The sequence below is a fragment of the Cynocephalus volans genome, chromosome 1, assembly GCF_027409185.1.
Source record: "Cynocephalus volans isolate mCynVol1 chromosome 1, mCynVol1.pri, whole genome shotgun sequence".
NCBI classification, from domain to species: domain Eukaryota; kingdom Metazoa; phylum Chordata; class Mammalia; order Dermoptera; family Cynocephalidae; genus Cynocephalus; species Cynocephalus volans.
This window is the reverse complement of record NC_084460.1, coordinates 144,686,958-144,707,945: the sequence shown is the minus strand read 5'-3', so window position 1 is coordinate 144,707,945 and position 20,988 is coordinate 144,686,958. Positions and strand designations below refer to the sequence as shown.

At 39.2% G+C, this 20,988-nt stretch overlaps 1 protein-coding gene across 1 annotated transcript; it reads right to left on the bottom strand.

Moving 5' to 3' along the window:
* Positions 1 to 17,027: 17,027 nt before the first annotated feature.
* On the bottom strand, positions 17,028 to 17,930 carry LOC134391053 (peptidyl-prolyl cis-trans isomerase A-like). The gene is made up of 2 exons (XM_063114964.1): positions 17,633 to 17,930; positions 17,028 to 17,125 (listed from the first exon to the last, which is right to left on the bottom strand). The coding sequence occupies exons 1-2, from the start codon at positions 17,928 to 17,930 to the stop codon at positions 17,028 to 17,030; spliced, it is 396 nt and encodes a 131-aa protein (XP_062971034.1).
* Positions 17,931 to 20,988: the final 3,058 nt, after the last annotated feature.

Sequence of the window (20,988 nt, the reverse complement as noted above, 5' to 3'; positions counted from 1 at the left end):
ACAGTGAATGGGCAGCTGCAACCCAGGTGGCCTTTTACAACCAGAGGTAGGCATGGGCAACAGGAGGGTATATAGAGGGAATTAAGACACTGCAGCCAAGGTTGTATATGTCCCTACCCGCTCTACTGTGAGCCAACCAGCAGCTACTAGACAACACAAATACAATCAACACAACACAAATACACAACAACACAACACAAATCAACAACACAACACAAATACAATCAACAAAATCCAGTGTGGAAAACTTTACAGGACAAATAGCCCAAGTGTTTCAACAAATAAATTGGATGGAAAAAACAAAAGGAGAGGGAAAGGATGGCCTTTGTTTTGATAGTGATTAAAACACACAGACTAAAATAGTAATTTTTAAAAATGAAACAATCAGGAAAATTTGAACACTGACAAAATATTTGGTGATATTAAAAAATTATGATCAATTATTTCTAGGTGTGATAATTATATCATGGTTACATATAAAATAAGAGTATTTACCCACTAGAGATACAGACTAAAATATTTATGAATGAAGTGATAAAAATTTAAAAGGGGGAAGTGGATGAAAAACAGTAAAGATGAAATAAGATTGGTCATTGTTGAAACTGGTGATGAGTCTTTGGGGGTTTATTACACTCTTCGATATACTGTTCAATAATGTTTTTAAAATAATTGCTTTTAAAGGGCAATCTTATTTCCCTAACATCTGGTTCAGGGCAGGGGAGGGCAATCAGCCTGCAGACACTGATACTGGCACACTGCCTTGTTTGCCCGGGTCTTCATGGCTCCTTCATAGAGCTCTGTGTCATAGTCATCACAGTAATGTTCACCCCATCGTTCCTACAGAGATGTCACAGTTTAGGGAACTACTCATTAGGCATCTCCAAAATATTACAGTTATCAACGGGCCCAAGGATGTCTAATTTCTTGTTCCCTTTAAGTAAAGCAGAGTACGGATTGCCACCAGTAAATGGGCTACTGGACTATTTAAAAGTGTTCTTTTCTGCCTGGTTTTTCTAAAGGATAGACAGCTTCCCAGGGAAGGCCTAAAAAACAGCCACAACACAGATGTCCCTAATGCTTCCAGTTTTTAGTATCAAATCGAAAGGCTCTCATACAGCATCTGTCTCAAGTCAGCTCCCTGTAAAACCCCTGCAGCTACCATAATTATTTGGCTCTAACCTGCTCCATCTTATGGCTCGCAATGCTTAACAGATTTTACCGAAGATTTGGAAGTAATGGATGACGATTACAGCAAAGCACAAAAGAAGGCAACAATTTTAAATAGGATAATAGCTGTCTCACTGTCCCAGAGCCTCCAGCCATTTTGCCATCTCCAGCAGGTTCTTTTCAGGGTCTGCTGGATCCACGCCTTCTCTGTTCCAAGATTTCTCCATCTTAGTATTTGAATCTCCATCATTGACTTAGGAGGACACTAAAAAATCTTGTTTCTTTAATATACAAAGTACTTAACTCTTCTTTGCCCTGAGCCTGACCCAGAGGGTCAAAATCCATTTATGGATTTTCCTAAACGCGGTGCTACAGTCTCCCTAACAAATTCTGCCTTCCTCCTAAGCCAGCAGCTCACACTGTTGCTTACCTCCCAGGTTAACAAGCTTTTAAAATAACATTTTTTTCTTCTCCGTACACAATTTTTCTGTTTAAACTTGAGTAGGCACTATGTCTTGCCTTCACACTGAGGTAATGAAACAAGACTGTGCCAACCATGCACACAGAAAGAAAACAGCTAGGTGGGAGAAAACACACCTACAATAAATACACGAAGTAGTTCTTTACTACTTACTTTGTTTATTGACTTAAAATAAGGTCAGGAAGGTAAAAAGTGACCTCCCTGTGCTGTAACTAATTTCTACTCTTTGTTGGGGGAAGCTGACTTACTGCAAACCTGAGATTATAAACATATATGGAAAAGCACTTAAATGCGCTATTATAAGCACAAAATAATGGTAGAAACATGGCACATTTTAAAAGCCATTTTCTGGGGATGGGGTAATAACAACAACAGCCAACATTTCCCAAGGGTATGTACTTCTAAGTGCTTCACATTAATGCTCTTAATTCACCTTAACTCATCCTAAGTATTTTTGATATTTAATCCATAGAACAACTCTATAGGGAGGTACTACTATTAGTCCCAACTACAGTGATGAAACTAAGAGGTTAAGAAACTCACCCCAAGCAGTCTGGCTCTTCACCACCACCCAGTAACTGCCTCAATGATAATGAATCCATTCTGAGGATCTTCAGTGACTTGAATTAGAAACCAAGGCAGGTAATCTCTTGGTTCCTTATTCTCTGGGGTGGTATAGTCTTTTGTCCTGACTATATCTGTATCTGCTTTTTTCATTTTCTCTTTGCAGATTTCCAACCTTGTTGGTTCAGTCAACTGAGTCCTCTCAACTTGATATATCCTTCATTGAAGCAACCAGCAAACACTGACCACTGGTTTTGAATCCCAATTTCAAAGTATGATGAAAAAGACTTTAATTAGCCTAGGGTCCACCCCTGCAGCAAATTACTGTGGCTATGAGAGGATAACAAAATCACACACCATAAATATGGCTGTGTGATTAGACGAGGATAGTTTTCAGAGAAGTATATGGGTTGCCAGAAAACCCAAAATACATCCACAATTAGACTGTTGTATGTGTCCAATACATTGATATCCTTTGCATATACAAGTCTGTTTGAATTAAAGTTAAACAAGTATTTGTAGACAGACACTCTTCCAGTCTACCCTTCCAGAACAAAACTTGTCTGTATTCTTCTGTAGTTTGACAAATACAGAATTTGTAGAGACTTAAGATAGAAATCTATATTAGTTTCCTAGGGCTGCCACAACAAATAACCGCAAACTGGGTGGCTTAAAACAACAGAAATGTTTTCTTTCACAGTTGTGGAGGCATAAAGTCTGAAATCAAGGTGTCAAAAGGCTTGGTTCTTTCTGGAGGTTCTGAGGGAGGAACTGTTCCGTGCTTCTCTCCTAGCTTCTGGTGGTTGCTGGCAATTCTTAGCATCGTTTGGCTTTTTGAAGCATCACCTGGGTCTCTGCTTCCATCTTCACGTTGCCTTCTCCTTGTTTTTGTCCTCTTCTGTCTCTTATACGGCCACTTTCATTGAATTTAGGGCTCATCCTAATCCATTATGATTTCATCTCATCCTTTATCCTAACTACATCTGCAAAGACCCTCATTCCAAATAAGGTCACATTCTGAGGTTCTGGGTGGACATGAATTTTGGGAGGACACTATTCAATCCACTACAGTGTCCATAAAGCCTCTTTTGCAACTTTAACTCCTAAGGCCCCACTTGCCTCCTCTAAATCTATTTGTTTTTCTTTTATCAAATACTATGTGGCAGGCACTATTCTATGCATTATACAAATAATATATTTAATAGTTGTTATGAATTAGTATTGCTTTTCTTTTGGGTCATCTCTCCCATGTGTGAAAGGCTGGCAGCCCTTCCCTCAGCAGCTGGTCCAATGTTCTGAATATGGTGACCATATAAACTCTGACCCAAGCCCCAGCTGCAGCTGCCTGACACTGATAGTCCATGTGGTCTCTCACTTGGAAGTGAAATGCCACCTCCTGGAAAGGCTGAAGAAAGAGATTAGGAAACTGGCAGATAAGATTTAAGATTCCTAGTGCAAATATCTTCTTGGAAAATGAAAAGAAGGAGAGCTCCCTAAAAAAAGAAAAAAGGGGAATAACTAGGACAGATGTATAGCTTCAGCAGGAAGCAGTAGCTGGCTGTGCCTGCCATGAGGAGTTCAGGGATGTTCCCAGGGCTTTAGTAACAGGGAGGAGAAGTCTGGACCATGTGCCCCACCAGGTTTTTCTAGATTGTCACCTTTTTCTCTCTTCCACTCAGACCCAGTAAAACAACTCCTAATTGAAGTGTTCAGCTGAACTGAATATTTCTTAATGTTTATTTTTGTCTCGTTTTAAAGCACCATGAGGGTCTATAACTTAGTAAGCTGGGAGCCAAATAAGAATCAAGCAATTGAATTTAGTTTCTGTTCTAGTGGAGTAGCCAGTGTAGAGTTTATGCAAGATTTGGAGCTACCTATTTTCTTAGAAGTGACATTTATCAACCTCCTGGTTTCGGTGCTGTTCCTTTAGTACGTTTATGTCTTCACAAAGCATAAGTGAGCTGAAGCCACCGTCCTGTAGGCACTCCGTAAAATTTTATGGGGCTTTGTGGTTTGCAGAAAGGATTAACTGCCAACAAAGGACAATAACAGTAAAAGGATGAAAACAATATATTTGATCAAAACAAAGCACTTACAGATGGAAAGAATATTGGCCACGTGGGAAGAACTGAAGGCTGGAATAAATTATGATGCCCTCTGTTCCAAAAATGGGAAAGCGTATGCCTTTCTTCCCTTTTCTTACATAATATTTCATATAGATACTTCATGTAAATCCTAGTCACATAAATCAGCATAATCCATCAATTCTAGATTGGGATAAAATTAGTACATACCTGAATTTTTACTTGTCTTTTAGATCAGAACAACAATAATAATAAAACCATAATGGCTAAATTTTTCAGATAATAATACCAAAGCAAGGGAAATTATGTTGAAATAAACACATGCATACCAGGCCTGCAGCGTTTTAAGCACATTCCATCTTTTTAAAATAATTTTGTTAGCACATATTTATGAAGTATTTCCAATTATTTTTCTTGGCTTTAGAAGCTACATTTTGTTGAAATTAATCAGGCATTGTAAGTGGGGCATGATTTTTGTTCTAAGGTCCTAAGATGTTGTCAATTAATTGGTAGGTAATCTATCTTATGATTTAATGTAAACAGAGCAAGTTAGTTGTGAAAACTATCAGGAGATCTAAGCCTGATTTTTTATCGTAAATGTTACTCATGAAGTTTTCAACTTCTAATTCTCTAACATTTTAAAATTTACAGAATGGTTTCAAGAAAAAAAAGCCAAATCCTAACACATCTCTACAGTACTTAATTGAATTAGAAACTCAGCAGAAATAAGTACAAGATTTCATGATGTTATGTGGCTATGTTCTTTCAAATTAGCTCTGGAGCAAAAGGAAAAAATTTGCCCCCACTCTTTGCTGTTAGCTCTCCTGTCTGCCCATCTGTGACCCTTGCCAGTGACCTGTCGTTCTGGCTGGAAAAGGGAAAAGAAGAAATAGAAATTTGCAGTATAGGGCTGGTCCTTCTGAAATTTGTCTTTCTGTTCTTCTCAGCAGCAGATTTTCTTAAAAGATGTTTGTATCCTTGCTTCCTCTAAGAGCTTGAACTCGTTGTTAATAATACCCTAGCTTGGGTGAGGTGAAAGACCTTATAATACAGTAGAAAAGGACCACAGAGAACAAAAGTCCTGATGAGCTCAGATCTGCCAATGACTTTTAGCAACTCCTGTTACTTTTCTAGGATCTGTTACTTTTCTAGTCCTCATCTATAAAATAGTTTGGAGTTGAGATGGGGGAAGGCAGCTGGTTCATTACTTTTAAACCCTGTATGAGTGGGAAAAACACAACATACACACAAACTGTGTGTTTTCCTCTGCTCTCTCACAGCATGATCATCAACACAGAAGACCAATTTCTGTGACCAAACATATGGAGATTTATCACCACTGGCAACTAAACAAGATTTTAGTGGACACCAGAAGGATGTACTCTAATTTAACTTAACTCTGACACTATCTACGTGGAGATAGCATCAGATTGTACAGAGTAAAGTCTCAGTCCCCAAGACTGGCCCCCAGCCCCCACCTTCAGATGCCAGTTGCAAGTCCAGGCCTGTGGAATTTCTAACCAACCAGCTGTAAACAGAGTCTCTACAACCCCTTAGGGTTTGATTAGTTTGTTTGAGCAGCTCTTGGAACTCAGGGAAACACATACTTATTTCTGTTGTAATCTTTGTTACTTTGTACTGACATTTGCTTTTGGTTTAGTTTGCTCTACTTTTTCTATTTTGTTAAGATAGAAGTTTATATTACTGATTTAAGATCTCTCTTATTTTTAACACAGGTGTTTACAAGTATAAATTTTCCTCTAAGCACTGCATGAGCCCTGCGTCCTATAAATTTTGATATGTTGCACTTTATTCTTTATCTCAAAGTACTCTCTTATTTTCCTGTTATTTTTCTTTCACCCATTATTTATTTAGGACAGTATTGTTTAATTTCCACACATTTGTGAGTTTTCTAAATTTCCTTCTGTTATTGTGGTCAGAGAACGTATTTTCTTTGAACTTAGTCTTTTTAAAAAAAAAAAAAAAAAAGCAAAAATTTACAGAAACAAACCAAAAAAAAGTTCATGGTGTTGTGAGGCACCCTCTCACCAGAAATGCACTTAGATGCCACTCATGCAGAAAAGGGCAGTTTATTCACTCCAGCTGGCCAGCGTCCGTCTCCCAAGGTGCAACCAAGGAAGAGCAGCATCAGGCCTTGGTCTTGTAGGGTTTTTAAAGGCAAAAACTACATCCCGTTGGCATACGGGTTTGTCCAGGTGCACAGAACAAACTAGGGAGCTAGGTCACAAAGGCCGAGAATGAGCCGTTAGAGCAATCAAGCATACAAAGTTTTCATTGTGTATGGTTCCTATTCCCATGTAATAATTCACTATGTACGGCCTCTTATTCTATGCAATTATTTTTTATTTCTATGAGAAGGTCAACGGTTTCTCATGCAGAAGGGGGGGTAGTCTGCAGGTCAGACAGTGGGTAGAATGGAGTTACTTAGATTAAGCAAGCAATTCTACAGAAGCAGTTAGCGTATGTTATGAAGGTGTAGGGAGCTCTATTTCAATGGAAAGATTTCCATTGTCTTTCGATTCTATTTTTCCACAAACCTTTTGAAGCTCTCTTGTGTTTGTGTTCTGTTTTGTTGATTTTTATGCAATTTATGTTGCTGAATTTAGACAATTAATTTCTGTTCTTGATTTATTTTTATTAAGAGAACTTGTCCTTTGCTTAGAAGTTAATTTGACTTTGAAAAGTTTATTCAGCCTCCTCTGCTGAAATTAATTTGATATTTGCATGATTTTGGAAGACTTTAGAGAGCTATTTCAAATAATTTCAGGGATTATAAAATGAATATGTAAATTTTCATAAGTTTTACATCTCCAGCTTTTGTGAAAATTAGAAGACCTACTTTCTACAGAGTATTTTGTTATTCATCTGTTATTAAGTTTATGTATCTGTTATTTGAAGAAATAAATGTGCATATCCTTATTATATTAAAAAACTCACTCGTTTTATATAAAAGAGAAGGAATAAATATAACATGGCACATTCAAATAATGGAAAAACTCTTCAGCAATGAACATAAATGAATTTGAATGAAAAATCATAATGAATTTCTCCAACATAATGGTAAGTGATAGGAGCTAGATGCAGAATGATACAAACTATATGATTCAATATGCACTTATACTAAATCTAAAAATAAGACAAACTAAATGGTGGCTAGAAGTCAGGAGAGCGGTTACATTAGGAGGTGATGATTGGGAGAGGAGACAAGCAGGGGTCCCCCTGACATTGATCATGTTCTATTTCTTGATATCATGTGCTTATAAGGGTACGTTCTTTCTATGACAATTCCTCAAGCTTTATGCTTATAATATTATTTTCTGTTTGTTATATATCAATAAAGTTTATTAAAATATAAGGAAGATCAAAAGAAGACAATGGTGGTTATAATAGCAGATAGAATGAGCATTTCGTGAAGGCCACGTGCCTTTAAGTATGTACTTATTTTCTTTTCACCGTCATTTCATGAAAAACATACTTAATATCTTTATTTTCCAGATGAAAATCCAAAGCCTGAGAGAGAGTAAACAACTTGTCCAAGGTGTTTACTCTTGTTTTTTCTGTCTTCAGAGTTTTTGGTTTTTGCACTGCACTTATATTGTCTCTTTGTGGTTTTCTTCTGAGTTCACAAATTGCCTTGTCAGACAATATTTCATTTGAATAATCTAGATGGTTGAATGTAATCATATAAGCTCCAAAGAAAGATAATCCATCTTATTTAAGTCTGTCTTTGCTTTCCAGATAATCCCTTAAGAATGCAGCTTCTCGAGGTAATAGAGAAGTTAATAGAACTTCTCAATAATGAGCCTGGGAATTCTCACAAGTTGAATGCAGCTGAAGTGGGAGAGTAAACAACATGATTTACTCCATGCACTCAAAGTAAAAGAAACATTACATTATTTTATTTCTTCCAGTCAAATCAATTGGTTCTCCCCACACACACCCATCAAAGTTGGGGAAAAAAATTTAGTTTTTATCTGACAGAAAATCTAATTTTATCTCAGGATTCTATAGGGATCCTGGAGCTTATTGGTAATTTGAGGATGAACCTCTGATCTTGAGTCCATCATAGGCACTGTCAAAATGTTCACTGTCCAAGCTGACCAGTGTATCCCCAGGCTAAGCCTCACAAGCGGGAATCTCACTGTGGTACGACCATGCAGGCGTCCTCTGCGTGAGAACTGGGCAGCCTCACCACTTGCAAACTCTTCTCCCACTCCTGTCCCTCAAGCCCAGGCAACTCCTCTCTCTTTAAGCCCTTAGAACCCTGACCTTTTCAGACAACTCAGCTCCTAGACTCCATTCTAGGTTTTTGAAAACAAAGCCTTTATCTTTTTTCCTAGCAAAAGTGAAGTTCAGGCTCTCGATACTCAAAACCTTGCTAACCCTCTTTAGAATAGGAAAAAATGTTTCTGAACCCACATTTAAGAAGAAAACACACACACATGCACACATACACAAAGTTACAGGAGCACTGTCAGAAGAAACTTAGGGATTTATAATCAAAAACTTTGGGAAAATCTCAAAAATGTTTTGGGCACACTTTAAGCAGGTATGCATGTGCAGGGGTATGAAAATTCCAGCAAATAGATTGATGGGACTCCTGCCAAGGCAGTAGAATTTTAACTTCATTCTATAATCACAGGCTGGCATGACTGGGTTATTTCCCCAAGGAACAAGTCCATACTTTGGAGTTTATCAACAGGGATGGACATGCTCATACATACAAAAGGAGGAGGTAGTGGGGCATCCCCTTAGTTTTGGACTGGCGCACAGCTTGAGTGGTAGAGATAATGAGAGTCCCAGGAAAATGGGAGGCGTGTTAAAATAATTCCTTAATTATAATTCATGATCTTAATTGCCTTTTTCATGGTTGGTGTGGTCTGAGAAACAAGACTTATGTATATTTGGGTCTACGCTAATATAACAGGATTAATAATTAATGTAGTTACTCCAGGGAACAAGCCTCACCAACATTCCTGCTACTGTGCTAAGTGTTTAATATTCATCATGTCAGTTGCCACCTTGCAAGTAAATGACATTAGTCTCATTTTACAGGTGAGGTAATTGGGGTGAGTAAGCCTCAGAGTAGTTAACAAATAGCAGAGCTGGGATTAAAATCCAAGTTTAAATTCAAAGCCTGTGTATTTACCATTGTTTCACATCTATTCTTGTGAATAAAATATACATCATGTTATTTTCTTTTTCCTACGAAAGCAGAATGCACTAAAAACTGTAGTCTCTGGAAATGATATCAGACATAGTGGATTTAAATTTGCTAGGACCAGTGGTAGAGAATACAAACCTTTTGTGAGCTAGGAAATAAAGGGGTAATTTACTGCCAACAATGGACACAGATTTTTAAAAAATCTTGTTAGACTACCCAAACATCTATTTTGAAATTATGTCTAAATAGATTATATGGAATTATGTTTATTGCATGGGCATAGCAACAACAATTTATCAATAGTTCTTAAATTAAAATGCAACTCTTCTTTCTTTGTGTCAGGCAATTAGATCTATTGATCTCTTACCCCATCTTTAAAAAACGAACAAAAACAGAAAAAGTTTAAGTAATTATAAAAAAATAAGCACTCTACAAATGTACTTAAAACTGTTGAATAGTACACTTTAAGCAGATGAGCTTTATGATATGTAAATTTTATCTCACTAAGCTGTTAAAAATAAACAAAATTCCTTTGATATTGAAGAATTATTTATCTCTCTATGTGGCTTCTTTAGTTACATATATGCATACACTGGCTTTACCTAGTCATAACCACTTTACATATGCTTGTACTGAAGATAGTTGTGCATTCACTTTTCTGCACCCTCATATTTGTGTTGTTAATGGTTGCATAGATTCATTCATATCACCCATCATTGTTTAATCAGCCATTGTGTAGCTGCTGTACAATCAGACTGTTTCCAGGGCTTTGCTGGTACAAATGATACTGTTTTACAAAGGTATGTACATATAGCTTTCATTTAAGATAAATTCTCAATAGTGGAATTATGAAACCAAAAGCTAGAAATCTTTTAGGCCTCTTGTTATACGTTGCTAGAAACAGTGCATCAATTTCAATGCCACTAACAACTCCGAGTTCACACACATCTTGCTGGTCTTCCCATGCTCTGCTTTGATCTAACATGTAGTATTCCTTATTTCTTCCCTGTATATGAAGAAGATGTATTTCTGAACTCTCTATTGGTTTATATGTCTGTTTTTATGCCAGTACCATGCTGTTTTGATTCCTATAGTTTTCCAGTATATTTTGAAATCAGATAGTTTGATGCCTCCAGCTTTGTTCTTTTTGCTCAAGATTGCTTTGTCTATATAGTGTCTATATGAATTTAGGATTGTGTTTTCTATTTCTGTAAAAAATGTCATTGAAATTTTGATAGGGACTGTATTGAATCTCTAGATCACTTTGGGTAGTATAGAGATTTAACAATATTAGTTCTTTGGATTCATGAACATTAGATACCTTTCCATTTATTTGTGTCTTCAATTTCTTTCATCAATGTTTTATAGTTTTCACTGTATAGAGCTCCCTGTTAAATTTATTCCTTATTTTTTGGCAGCTATTGTAAATGGGATTTTAAAAAGTATTTCTTTTTCTAATACTTCATTGTTAAGAGTATAGAAATCCTACTGATTTTTGTATGTTGATTTTATAGACTGCAGCTTTACTGAATTTATTAGTTCCAAAAGGTTTTTTTTTTTTTTTTTGGTGAAGTCTTTAAGATTTTCTATGCATAAGATCATGTCATCTATAAACAGAGACAATTTAACTTCTTCCTTTTCAATTTGGATGCCTTTTATTTCTTTCTTTACATAATTGTTCTCACTAGGACTTCTAGTGCTATGTGGAATAGAAGTGGTGGGAGTGAGTATTATTTTTTTCTTTCTGATCTTAGAGAGGAAAAGATTTAAAACTTTTACCATTGAATATGATGTTAGCTGTGGGCTTGTGATATAGGCCTTTATTTATTGTGTTGTGGCGAATTTCTTCTATGACTATTTTGTTGAGAGTTTTTATCATGAAAAGACGTCGAATTTTCTCAAATGTTTTTTCTGCATCTAATGAGATGATTATATGGTTTTTGTCCTTTATTCTGTTAATGTGGTTATCACATTTATTGTTTTGTGCATGTTGAGTCATCCTTGCATCCCAGGGATAAAGCCCACTTGATTATGGAGAATGATTCTTTTATAGTGTTCTCAAATTTGGTTTGCTAGTATTTTGTTGAGGATTTTTGCATCTATGTTCATCAAGAATATTGGTCTGTTGTTTTCTTTTTTCATGATGTCCTTGTCTGACTTTGGTATCAGAGCAATGCTGGCCTTATAAATAGAGTTTGGAGGTATTTCATTATCTTCAGTTTTACAGAATAGTTTGTGAAGAATTGATATTGGTTCTTATTTAAATTTTTGGTAGAATTCAGTGGTGAAGCCATCAGATCCGGGGCTTTTCCTCAGTGAGAGTACTTTTATTACCAATTCGATATCCTTACTCATTACTGATCTGTTCAGAATAGACAGCCCAGAAATAAACCCATGCATTTACAGACAGTTGATTTTCAACAGAGATGCCAAGGACATACAATGGGGAAATGATTGCCTCTTTAATAAATGGTATTAGGAAAACTGTATATACACAAGTAGAAAAGTGAAATTAGACCCTTATCTCATACCATATACCAAAATCAACTCAAAATGAATTAAAGACTTAAATGTAAGAATAAACTATAAAACTACTAGCAGAATATATCGGGGAAAAGTTTCATGACACTGGTCAGGGCAATGATTTTTTTGATAAGGCACCAAAAGCACAGATAAGAAAAGAAAAACAAAAATAAAAAAGAAATGAAAATATATCAAACTAAAAACTTCTGCACAACAAAGGAAACACTCAACAGAGTGAAGAGACAGCCTACTGAATGGGAGAAAATATTTGTAAACTGTACATTTGATAAGGGGTTAATATCCAAATATATATAAGAAACTCAAACAACTCAATAGCAAAAAAACAAAACAAAATGAAACAAACAAACAAAAACCTGATTTTTAAATGGGAAAAGAACCTGAATAGCGATTTCTCAAAAGAAGACACACAAATAACCAACAGGTATATTAAATAATGCTCAACATTCCAAACCATCAGGGAAATGCAAATTAAAACCACAATGAAATATCACCTCACACTTCTTAGAATGGCTATTATCAAAAAGGCAAAAAATAACAAATGCTGGCAAGGATGTGAAGAAAAGGGAACCCTTCTACACTGTTGATGGGAATGTAAATTAGCACAGCAGTTATGGAAAATGGTATGAAGGTTCCTCAAAAAGTTAAAACTAGAATTACATTATGATTCAGCAATCCCACTTCTAGGAAAATATCCAAAGGAAACAGAATTATTATGTTGAGGAGACAGCTGCACTCCCATGTTCATGGCAGCATTATTCACCTTATCACCCTGTGTCCATCAATGGATGAATGAATAAAGAAAATTTGATACATATATACACAATGGAATATTATTCAGCTTTTAAAAAGAAGAAGTCCTGTCATTTGTGACAACAGGAATGAACTTCTAGAGTATATTATATTAAAGGAAATAGCCGAGCGGCAGAAACACAAATACCACACGCTCTCCTTCATAAGTGGAATCTAAAAAAGTGAAACTCATTGAAGCAGAGACTAGAATGGAGATTATAAGGGGCTGGGAGGACGATATGGGGAAGATGGCCAAAGGATACTGTTACCGACACCCCAAAGGTATTTGCTCACTGCTCAATAGCCAATAATTGAGAGACAAGGTTCGGTGTAAGGAAAGGTAGCCTTTAATCAGGAAGCCAGCAGCCTAGAGAAATGGTGGGCTTATTTCTCAAAGACTATCTCCTCCTCTCCCTGGTTTGCAAAAGGGTTTGATAGGGGTCTGTGGTGGAAAGTTGATTTATGGTGACCTAAGCAGGGACATGAAGGCATAATCATAAAAATTGCACATAAACATCAAGGAATTTCCCAGGTGGGAGCTGAACAGCATCGTCATCCTCCATAGGATCAAGTCATGGGTTCAGATCCTATTAGTCTCAAAGAAGATTGGGTTAATAAGCTAGAAATGAATGGCTATCTGAGTTAATAATTTTTCTTTAATTATTTGTATATAATGTGAGCGCAAGTGTCATTGTGTTCTGACAATTAGCTGCAGGTTATGTGCTTTGGGTCACAGGAGATAACAAGTTTTTAAATTCAAAGGTTTAACAAAATGGAGTCACTTTTGTTCAGGCTGTTACAAACTCCCCGTTGCCAAATGTTAGTTCCATCTCTATCGAATAAGGGGTGTTGGGCTCATTCTAACTGCTTCTAACCAAATGGGGATGAGGGAGTTTGGAATTAAATGTTTTGACTTTCTTTAAAAAATATTTTTTGGTCCCCTTTTGGGGAATGGAACTCTGTATCATAACTTTAGATCAGAGAATGCACACCCTTTGAGTCAACCGTTCCTGTATTCCCTTGTAAAGATTGTAGCAACAGTGTATGGTACAGCACAGTAAAATTCCTAAAAACACTACCTTTTTCATCAAAAACAGTCCTTTTCTTCCAAACCAGGAAGAGAGCCAGTCAGTTAGAGATGAAGTGGGATCAGACATAGAAACAACTTGTGATCACATATCTGCTAAGGCACGTCAGATGTTACCTGAATTATCTGGGATATATACACAGCCTTCAGCCTTAATTATAGTACGAGCTCTACCTTGAGCTGCAGATAGCACATCCAAAGCCACTGCATTTTGAAAGACAGTTTTTCTCATCAGGCCTGTTTCTGAATTAATTAAAGTAATTTCACATATAGTGTGGTTAAGTGCATGGCTGATATATTTAGGTGGGGCTTCAATGTGCCAGATTACATTTTTTATCCCCATCTTGGGCACGAAAAGAGAGATTAAGTGGTCACACCAATGAAACACTGATTGAGTCCAGCGGTGCCTGAGGTGGGGGTAATTTGCAGGCTGGGGATAGTTTTAGTGCAGCACCCTTGTGTCCAAGAAAGACCTAGAGAGTGTTTTCCTAATCATCTGGGTGGCAACCATAGCCACACGTTAGTTCTGCACAACCAATTAGTTCCATTAGGGCCTGGCCATAAGATACGTAGTCTGTATTCCCAGCTGGTTGCAAAGCACTTTGTTGCTTTTAGGATTATAGGGTGTTTACAGAGAGTTGGGCTAATCCAGCCTAATTTGGGGGTATTATTGGGCCAATGGTCATAAATATGGCTTCTTTGTTCCCAGCATAAAGAAGCAGTATGGCTTAAGTATCCAATGGTGGGAGTTAGATAATCACCAAGGGAGGCCTGAAGTGCTGGAAAGAGAAAGTAACCCACATTATCCAGCAAAAATCTACTTGTAGCCTGTCAGTTTAGTGCTAGGCCCATTGTAAAAACAAGTTGAAATCATTTATTTGGCACAGCAAAGGTATACATAAGAGTAGCAATAGAAGACAGTTACTAAAACCCATGGTGTTAATTACTTTCCTTTTTTAAATAGAAGCTTGAGGTCCTCTAACAGCTCACAAGTCCATGGATCAGGCTTAGGTTCTTCTTCCAGTGGTGCCTTTTAAACCTGTGTGTGATGAGTCCAAAGCTTAACATTGGCAAACCTTAGGGAGGTATGGGTGGTTAGCAAGACATATAGGGACCCAGTCAGTTGGGGTCCTCTCCAGTCAGTTGGTCTGGGCCTCAGTCAGTCGGTCTGTAGATAAGCTTTCAGATGTCAGTCATGTTCTATGTTGAGAGGGAGTCCTTAACAAAGGGGCTTGAGAGAAGGAGTTTCAGTCAAGATAGCAGAATAGACAGTTCCCAGCGTCACTCTCTCCCTCAAATCAAACAATTTACAACTATAAAAATGTAACATCAGCCAAGCTGGGGCCACTGGAGCTCAAAGGAAGAGGAGGAGAGACCTACAGTGTTCATGAAGGCATGAGAAACCACGATGAGAGAAAGAAAAAACTGCTCTGAGCATTTTGGGCTGCAGCTGTTTTAATGCTGGAGCTGCTGAATGCATGGAGCAGGAGCTCGCAGAAGCTGCCGCTGTGCCCTTCAGATGGAGTTACTTGGAAGTGGCAGGGAGAAAAGGACCTTGGTGGCCCCCAGAACAGCAAGACCTCTAATAGGGTTCCCGTGGACCCATGCAGAAGTGAGGAGCCAGAACAGCTGAAAAAGGGGAGCCATTCAGAGGCCGGTGAGTCAACACAAGGGACTGGCACAGGGCCTGTCCCATGGGAAATGTTTGGAGCACAGGCAGTGGGGGAGATGGGCCCACTGGGAGAACACTGGGACACAGCAAGGACAGCTGATCTGACCCCCAATCAATGCAGTACCACTTAGAGGAGACTGGTAGGGAATGCAGAATTGCATGGGGTGCAGTTTGATGAAAAAACTCAGGCCCAGATTGGAGTTTCTACACAACCCAGATGCACTGAGTCTCTGGAGAGCTGAAAGTACCTATAAGGTCAACCATTAAACCCTGAGCTGCACAAAAAGCCTTCCCTAGGGAAACAGCAACAAAGCAGCAATTTAGCTCAACAATACAGCTCAAGTACTGGTTTTCACAGGAAATTCCCCCATGTTAGAAGTAAGCAAAGGACAAAAAATTATTTCCAGCCCAGGTACACCACCAGCACCTTGGGGCCCACCAGGAGACATGAGGCATGGCGCCAGGAACAGGACCCCCACCCACAACCACTCATAATGCCAGTGCCTCGGGGTCCACCCAGGGCATGCAGCTGGGGACTGGACCCCCCCTTCCATAACCAGGCACACCACACCAGTGCCTCAGGGCCTGTCTGGGGACCCGAGGTATGGAGCCAGGAACCAGACACTCCCCACAACCAGGCACACTGCCAGCACCAAGGAGCATGCCCAAAACATCACCTCCATGTGGGGAGCCCACCACAGCCACCACAATAACCATGGCTGCTGCAAAAGTAGCTAGACACCACAACCACCAAGCAGATGGTCCGCCAACCACTGGAGTGCATTGACACTAGAGTCACCAGCAGAGATAGAAAAGAAGAGGATGTCTCTCTCTCCACAAAGGCCATTTCAGAGTGACAGAAGACGCCTCTGCTCTATGATAATATTGGAGGACGTAATCACACCTCTCAGCATTGGACAGATTATCTAGGCAACAGATCAACAGAGTAACCATTATTCTTTCAGAAGGAGAGAAGAAATCTAGGGTAATTAGAGGGGAGAGGGGGCATGGGAATGGGGAGAGATTGGACAAGGGGCATAAAGAATAATTACAATTTGTAACAATATATATGCTAATTATATACATTTATATAAATTTATATAATATAAATTTGATCGACAAAAATTTGAACCCCCAAAATACGTATAATCAATTTTGATTCAATAAAAATTTTAAAAATAAATAAATTAAAATAAAAACAAAGAGGCTTGGAAGGGTCTCCCATATACAATTACTTATTTATTTATTTTTGTTATTTAGCTTTTATTTCATAATAATAAACTTAGCTCTGCAATCCAGCTAGATTTGTAAAGGAATAAAGAAAATATGGAACCCAATGAACTGCAGTGAGAGCACGAAGATTACAGGATATTGCAAGCAGATGGGGTGGAGGGGTACTCTTGCGAGCTACAGAAGGAATGGGCTGGTGGTTAAGATAAAACAAGCCAACTTTATTAGAGTTGTCCACAGATGGCAATGGTGATCTTTTTGTTGGTCTTGCCATTCCTGGACCCAAAGCACTCCATGTCTTCCACGATATTCATTGTCGGGCCTTAAAAACTAAGGCCACCTTAACTGACATTACAAGCCGCGCCATTATGGGCCCACAAGGGCGTATTAACGTGGCAGACGGCACCGGCACCAGGAGGAAGTAGGGTGGGAGTGTCTGCGGGAACCTTGCCTTAGCCCTTATTGGCCAAATACATGCTTCTGTGCTCGTGAACACTGCGTGATTGCAATAGCTAAGCATTGAGACAGGATGCATGCTCCCGTAACCTTTAAGCTGATTGGAGGATGTAAAAACCTCCCTTCCCCATTTGCCTTTAAAAGCAAGTGCTTGTGTGATAATAAACGGAACTGCTCGACAGAACCCCCGCCACGTCTGAGTGTCCTTTAACGGGCTGGTTGGGGCCGGCGGTGTGCTCACCTCTCTTTACGGCTGTCTTCCCCCATCTCCTTCCAAAGGAGACATGAGGGAAAGAGGAATCCGGGCCATTCACTCACCCACCATAAAGGAACGAGGCTAGGGCTGTTCGGGTCAGCTGGCGGCAGACCCGACAATTCATGCCATCTTTCATTTTGCCAAAGACCACATGCTTGCCATCTGACCACTCAGTCTTGGCGGTGCAGGTGAAAAACTGGGAACCATCTGTGTTGGGTCCAGCATTTGCCATAGACAAGGTGCCAGAACCTATATGCTTCGGGATGAAATTCTCATCATCAAATTTCTCCCCAAACAGCTCGAAGGAGACATGGCCCAAGGGCTCACCATCAACAGCAATGTCGAAGAACATGGTGGGGTTGACCACGGCTGGCAAGGAGAAACTCGGGGCAGCTGCATCTGCAAAGCCTCCCATATACAATTTTAAAAGGACTCAGTCTGAGCCCACTTCTAGGTGCCACCCAAATATGAAGCAAGGCAATGGGTAATGCATTGTCCCATTTCAGATGGGTTTCCTGGCAAATTTTGGCTGCAGTCCTTCTAAAGTATGATTCATCTTTTTGGTTTTTCCCGTGGACTGAGGTCTTCATAATGGGCCTGCATTTATTTCAATAATACAGGAGGTGAGTGAAGTTGATGAATGTAGTTTCCATTTGATTAGAAGAGCTTCACTCACCTCCTATTTTATTGAAATAAACGCAGGCCCATTATCACTTTGTATTGTTCTGGGTAAGCCAAATCAGGGAATTATTTCTTTTGGCAAAAACCTGGCTACATCTTTGGCTTTTTCAGTTCAGATGGGGTAGGCTTCTACCCATCCAGAGAAAGTGTCCATGAACACCAACAGAAATTTAAAATTTCCCATAATTTGGGGCATTTAAGTGAAATCTAGTTGCCAGTCTTCAAAGGGGCATATCCCTTTCTATTGTACTTCCTTCTTAGGTGGGAACTTTTCCGTTTTAGGATTATTTCTAGCACATGGGTGGCATCCTTGAGTAATTCTTTGTGTAGTCCTCTGAAGATGGGGTCCTTTTAAATAAGGCCTGACTAATCTGACAAAGCATCATGGCCATAATGATTCCCTTCATGTAGGTGTTTCATAACTGGGTAGACTAGGGCTTCAGGGAGTAATATTGTCCCATGGGTATTGACTTTCTATAAAGAGTTTGTAAAGCCCCATTCATAAGCATGTTGCTCATCACAATCTGTAATAGGGCTTAAAGCCAGGTAAATCCACATGAGGTATCAAAGTTCCCTAACAACTGCATCTCTTTAGCTGCCTGTTTTGCTGTTCTGCTGGCTGTTCAACTTCCCTTAGTTGTTTGGGAATCATCTCTCTGATGACTCAGGCAGTGCATTATGGCAACTTTAACTAGCAGCAGAACTGCTTCTAATGATGCCAAGGTTTCTGGTGGATGATTTTTGTTGAAGGTTATTAAACCTAATTTGTTTAAGGTTATTAAAACTGAATTGTTGAAGGCTAGTAAAACTGGTTGGATGTCTTTTAAGGACTCCCTTTTAGGGTGTATTGTCTCTTATACGGAGCATGTGCCCCTTCCTTCAATTCAATGGCTGCTGGTTTCATGTTTTTGGCATAACCAGGTATCCCATCTGCCAAAACAAGCTTACTCACTCTTTTGTAGATTTCTGGTGATATGTGTTCTTCCTTTGGTTCTACCCAGATGGGTGAGTTGCATCTGCAATCATAGGGTGGCTTGCTTTGGGGGGGGGGGGTACCTGGCCATGGAGTTGCTGTTTTTCAGGAGAAAATGTTACTTGGGCATTTAATTTACATAAAAAAAAATCTTAGCCCAACAGAAAGATTGGGCATTCTGGCATATAGAGGAAGCTATGCTTCAGTTTTATATCCCCTAGTTGGCATTCTACAGGTTGGACAAAAGATTTTTGTTGCCTTTTTCCCTTGACTCTGGCCATGGGAACCATACATTGTATATTTTCAGTCATTTGGGTATCTCATGTTGAGCAATTGTTTGGTTCTCCACTGTAAATTGCACCTGGAGCTCCAGTAGGGAAATAACTTTAGGCTCCAACAAGTTTTGGAAATTATATCATTCTGGTCTTCCTCATTCTTCATCAGAGTTTTGATCTTGCTCTATCATCTGTCTCTTGGATTCTTCTTTTTCTTTTTCTTCCTCCTCGTCCTCCTCCTTCTAGCTGGGTATTGTCTTAATGGAAATTGCCCTGCACCATAAAGGGGAACACCCAGGCAGAAATGAGTGCCCTGTGGATCTTAGAGGGAGAGAGCATACTGGAGTGGGTCAGTAGCCCCAGCAGATTCCAAATGATCTGGAAAGTTTTGAGGAGGAGGTAGTGAAGGCAAAGCTGCCGTGGGAATAAGCCCTGGGGCTTGTGCAGCATTCTGATTACCTGTGGTTCTGGAGGGTTTAATATTGTTAGCAAGTTGTACTCTGCATCTGCCTTCTCTTCTGGACAAGGGCTATCCAGGAGGGGCTCAATGTCTCTTTCTTTTTTTCCTCTGGACCATAAGCTGTGAGCCTCCTTGTGAGGAGCCTTTACTGTGTAACAACGTAAAAGCTTATACATAAGGACTTTCATCTCATTTCCTTGACTTCTGACAAAATGACTTTAATTAGAGGATAGAATAGTAATTAAGATAACCATTTAGAGGTCAATATTCTTCCAAGTCCAAAATATATATGGGCCAACCAGTATTGTAACAAAAAACATTCATGTTTTCCTTCTGTCACGGGATTATAACTATAAGTGGATCACGCAGATAAAATTCTTTTATTCCTAGCCAGGACTGAAGGTGCTCCACCCATGTCTTCTGAGGCAGTGGTGGTGCCAAACGCGAGAATGGGGATCAAGAAGTTGTCTCCAACTTTGCAGTAGAGAGTTGCAATGGCTAGTGAGGACACACGCACTTTACAGGGTTTTACCCAGGTATAATTATATATCTTGATGGTCTGAAATATTGCCCACAGAGCAAGGGGGTTTAGGGGCCCCTTCCCAAATGAATCAGCAATAGCCAGACACTGAGTGTACAAACACTGTTGTAATGTTTCCTGGGCATGGATGTTCCGCAAGAGCCAATTATTATTATTATAATTTTGAAAATGTGAGTTTCACTGGTGCTGGGTTGTGTCCCTGCACACCAGAATTGCAGTTCCTTCAGTAAACAGAGTTCCTGAAAGAAATGTTGAAGTGCTTGGGGCCAGCCCACACTGTTGTAACCAATGTAATTCAAAGTTCAAGAGCCCAGTGAGTGCCCTGAGGAGCTGAAATCTAGGTCTGATATTATGACCAGGACCCACATCCTCATAAGCATTATTCTACTGGCTTGTCTCAAAGAGAGAAGGAAGACTTAATGACTCTATCAGTGACTAAGAGCCTGTAGATCCCTCTTTTCCTAAATAGAAAAGGACAGGGGTCTGACTGGCTGTCTGCTGGCATTTAACTAAAACAACAGAACTCTCCCAAGGTGTACCTGC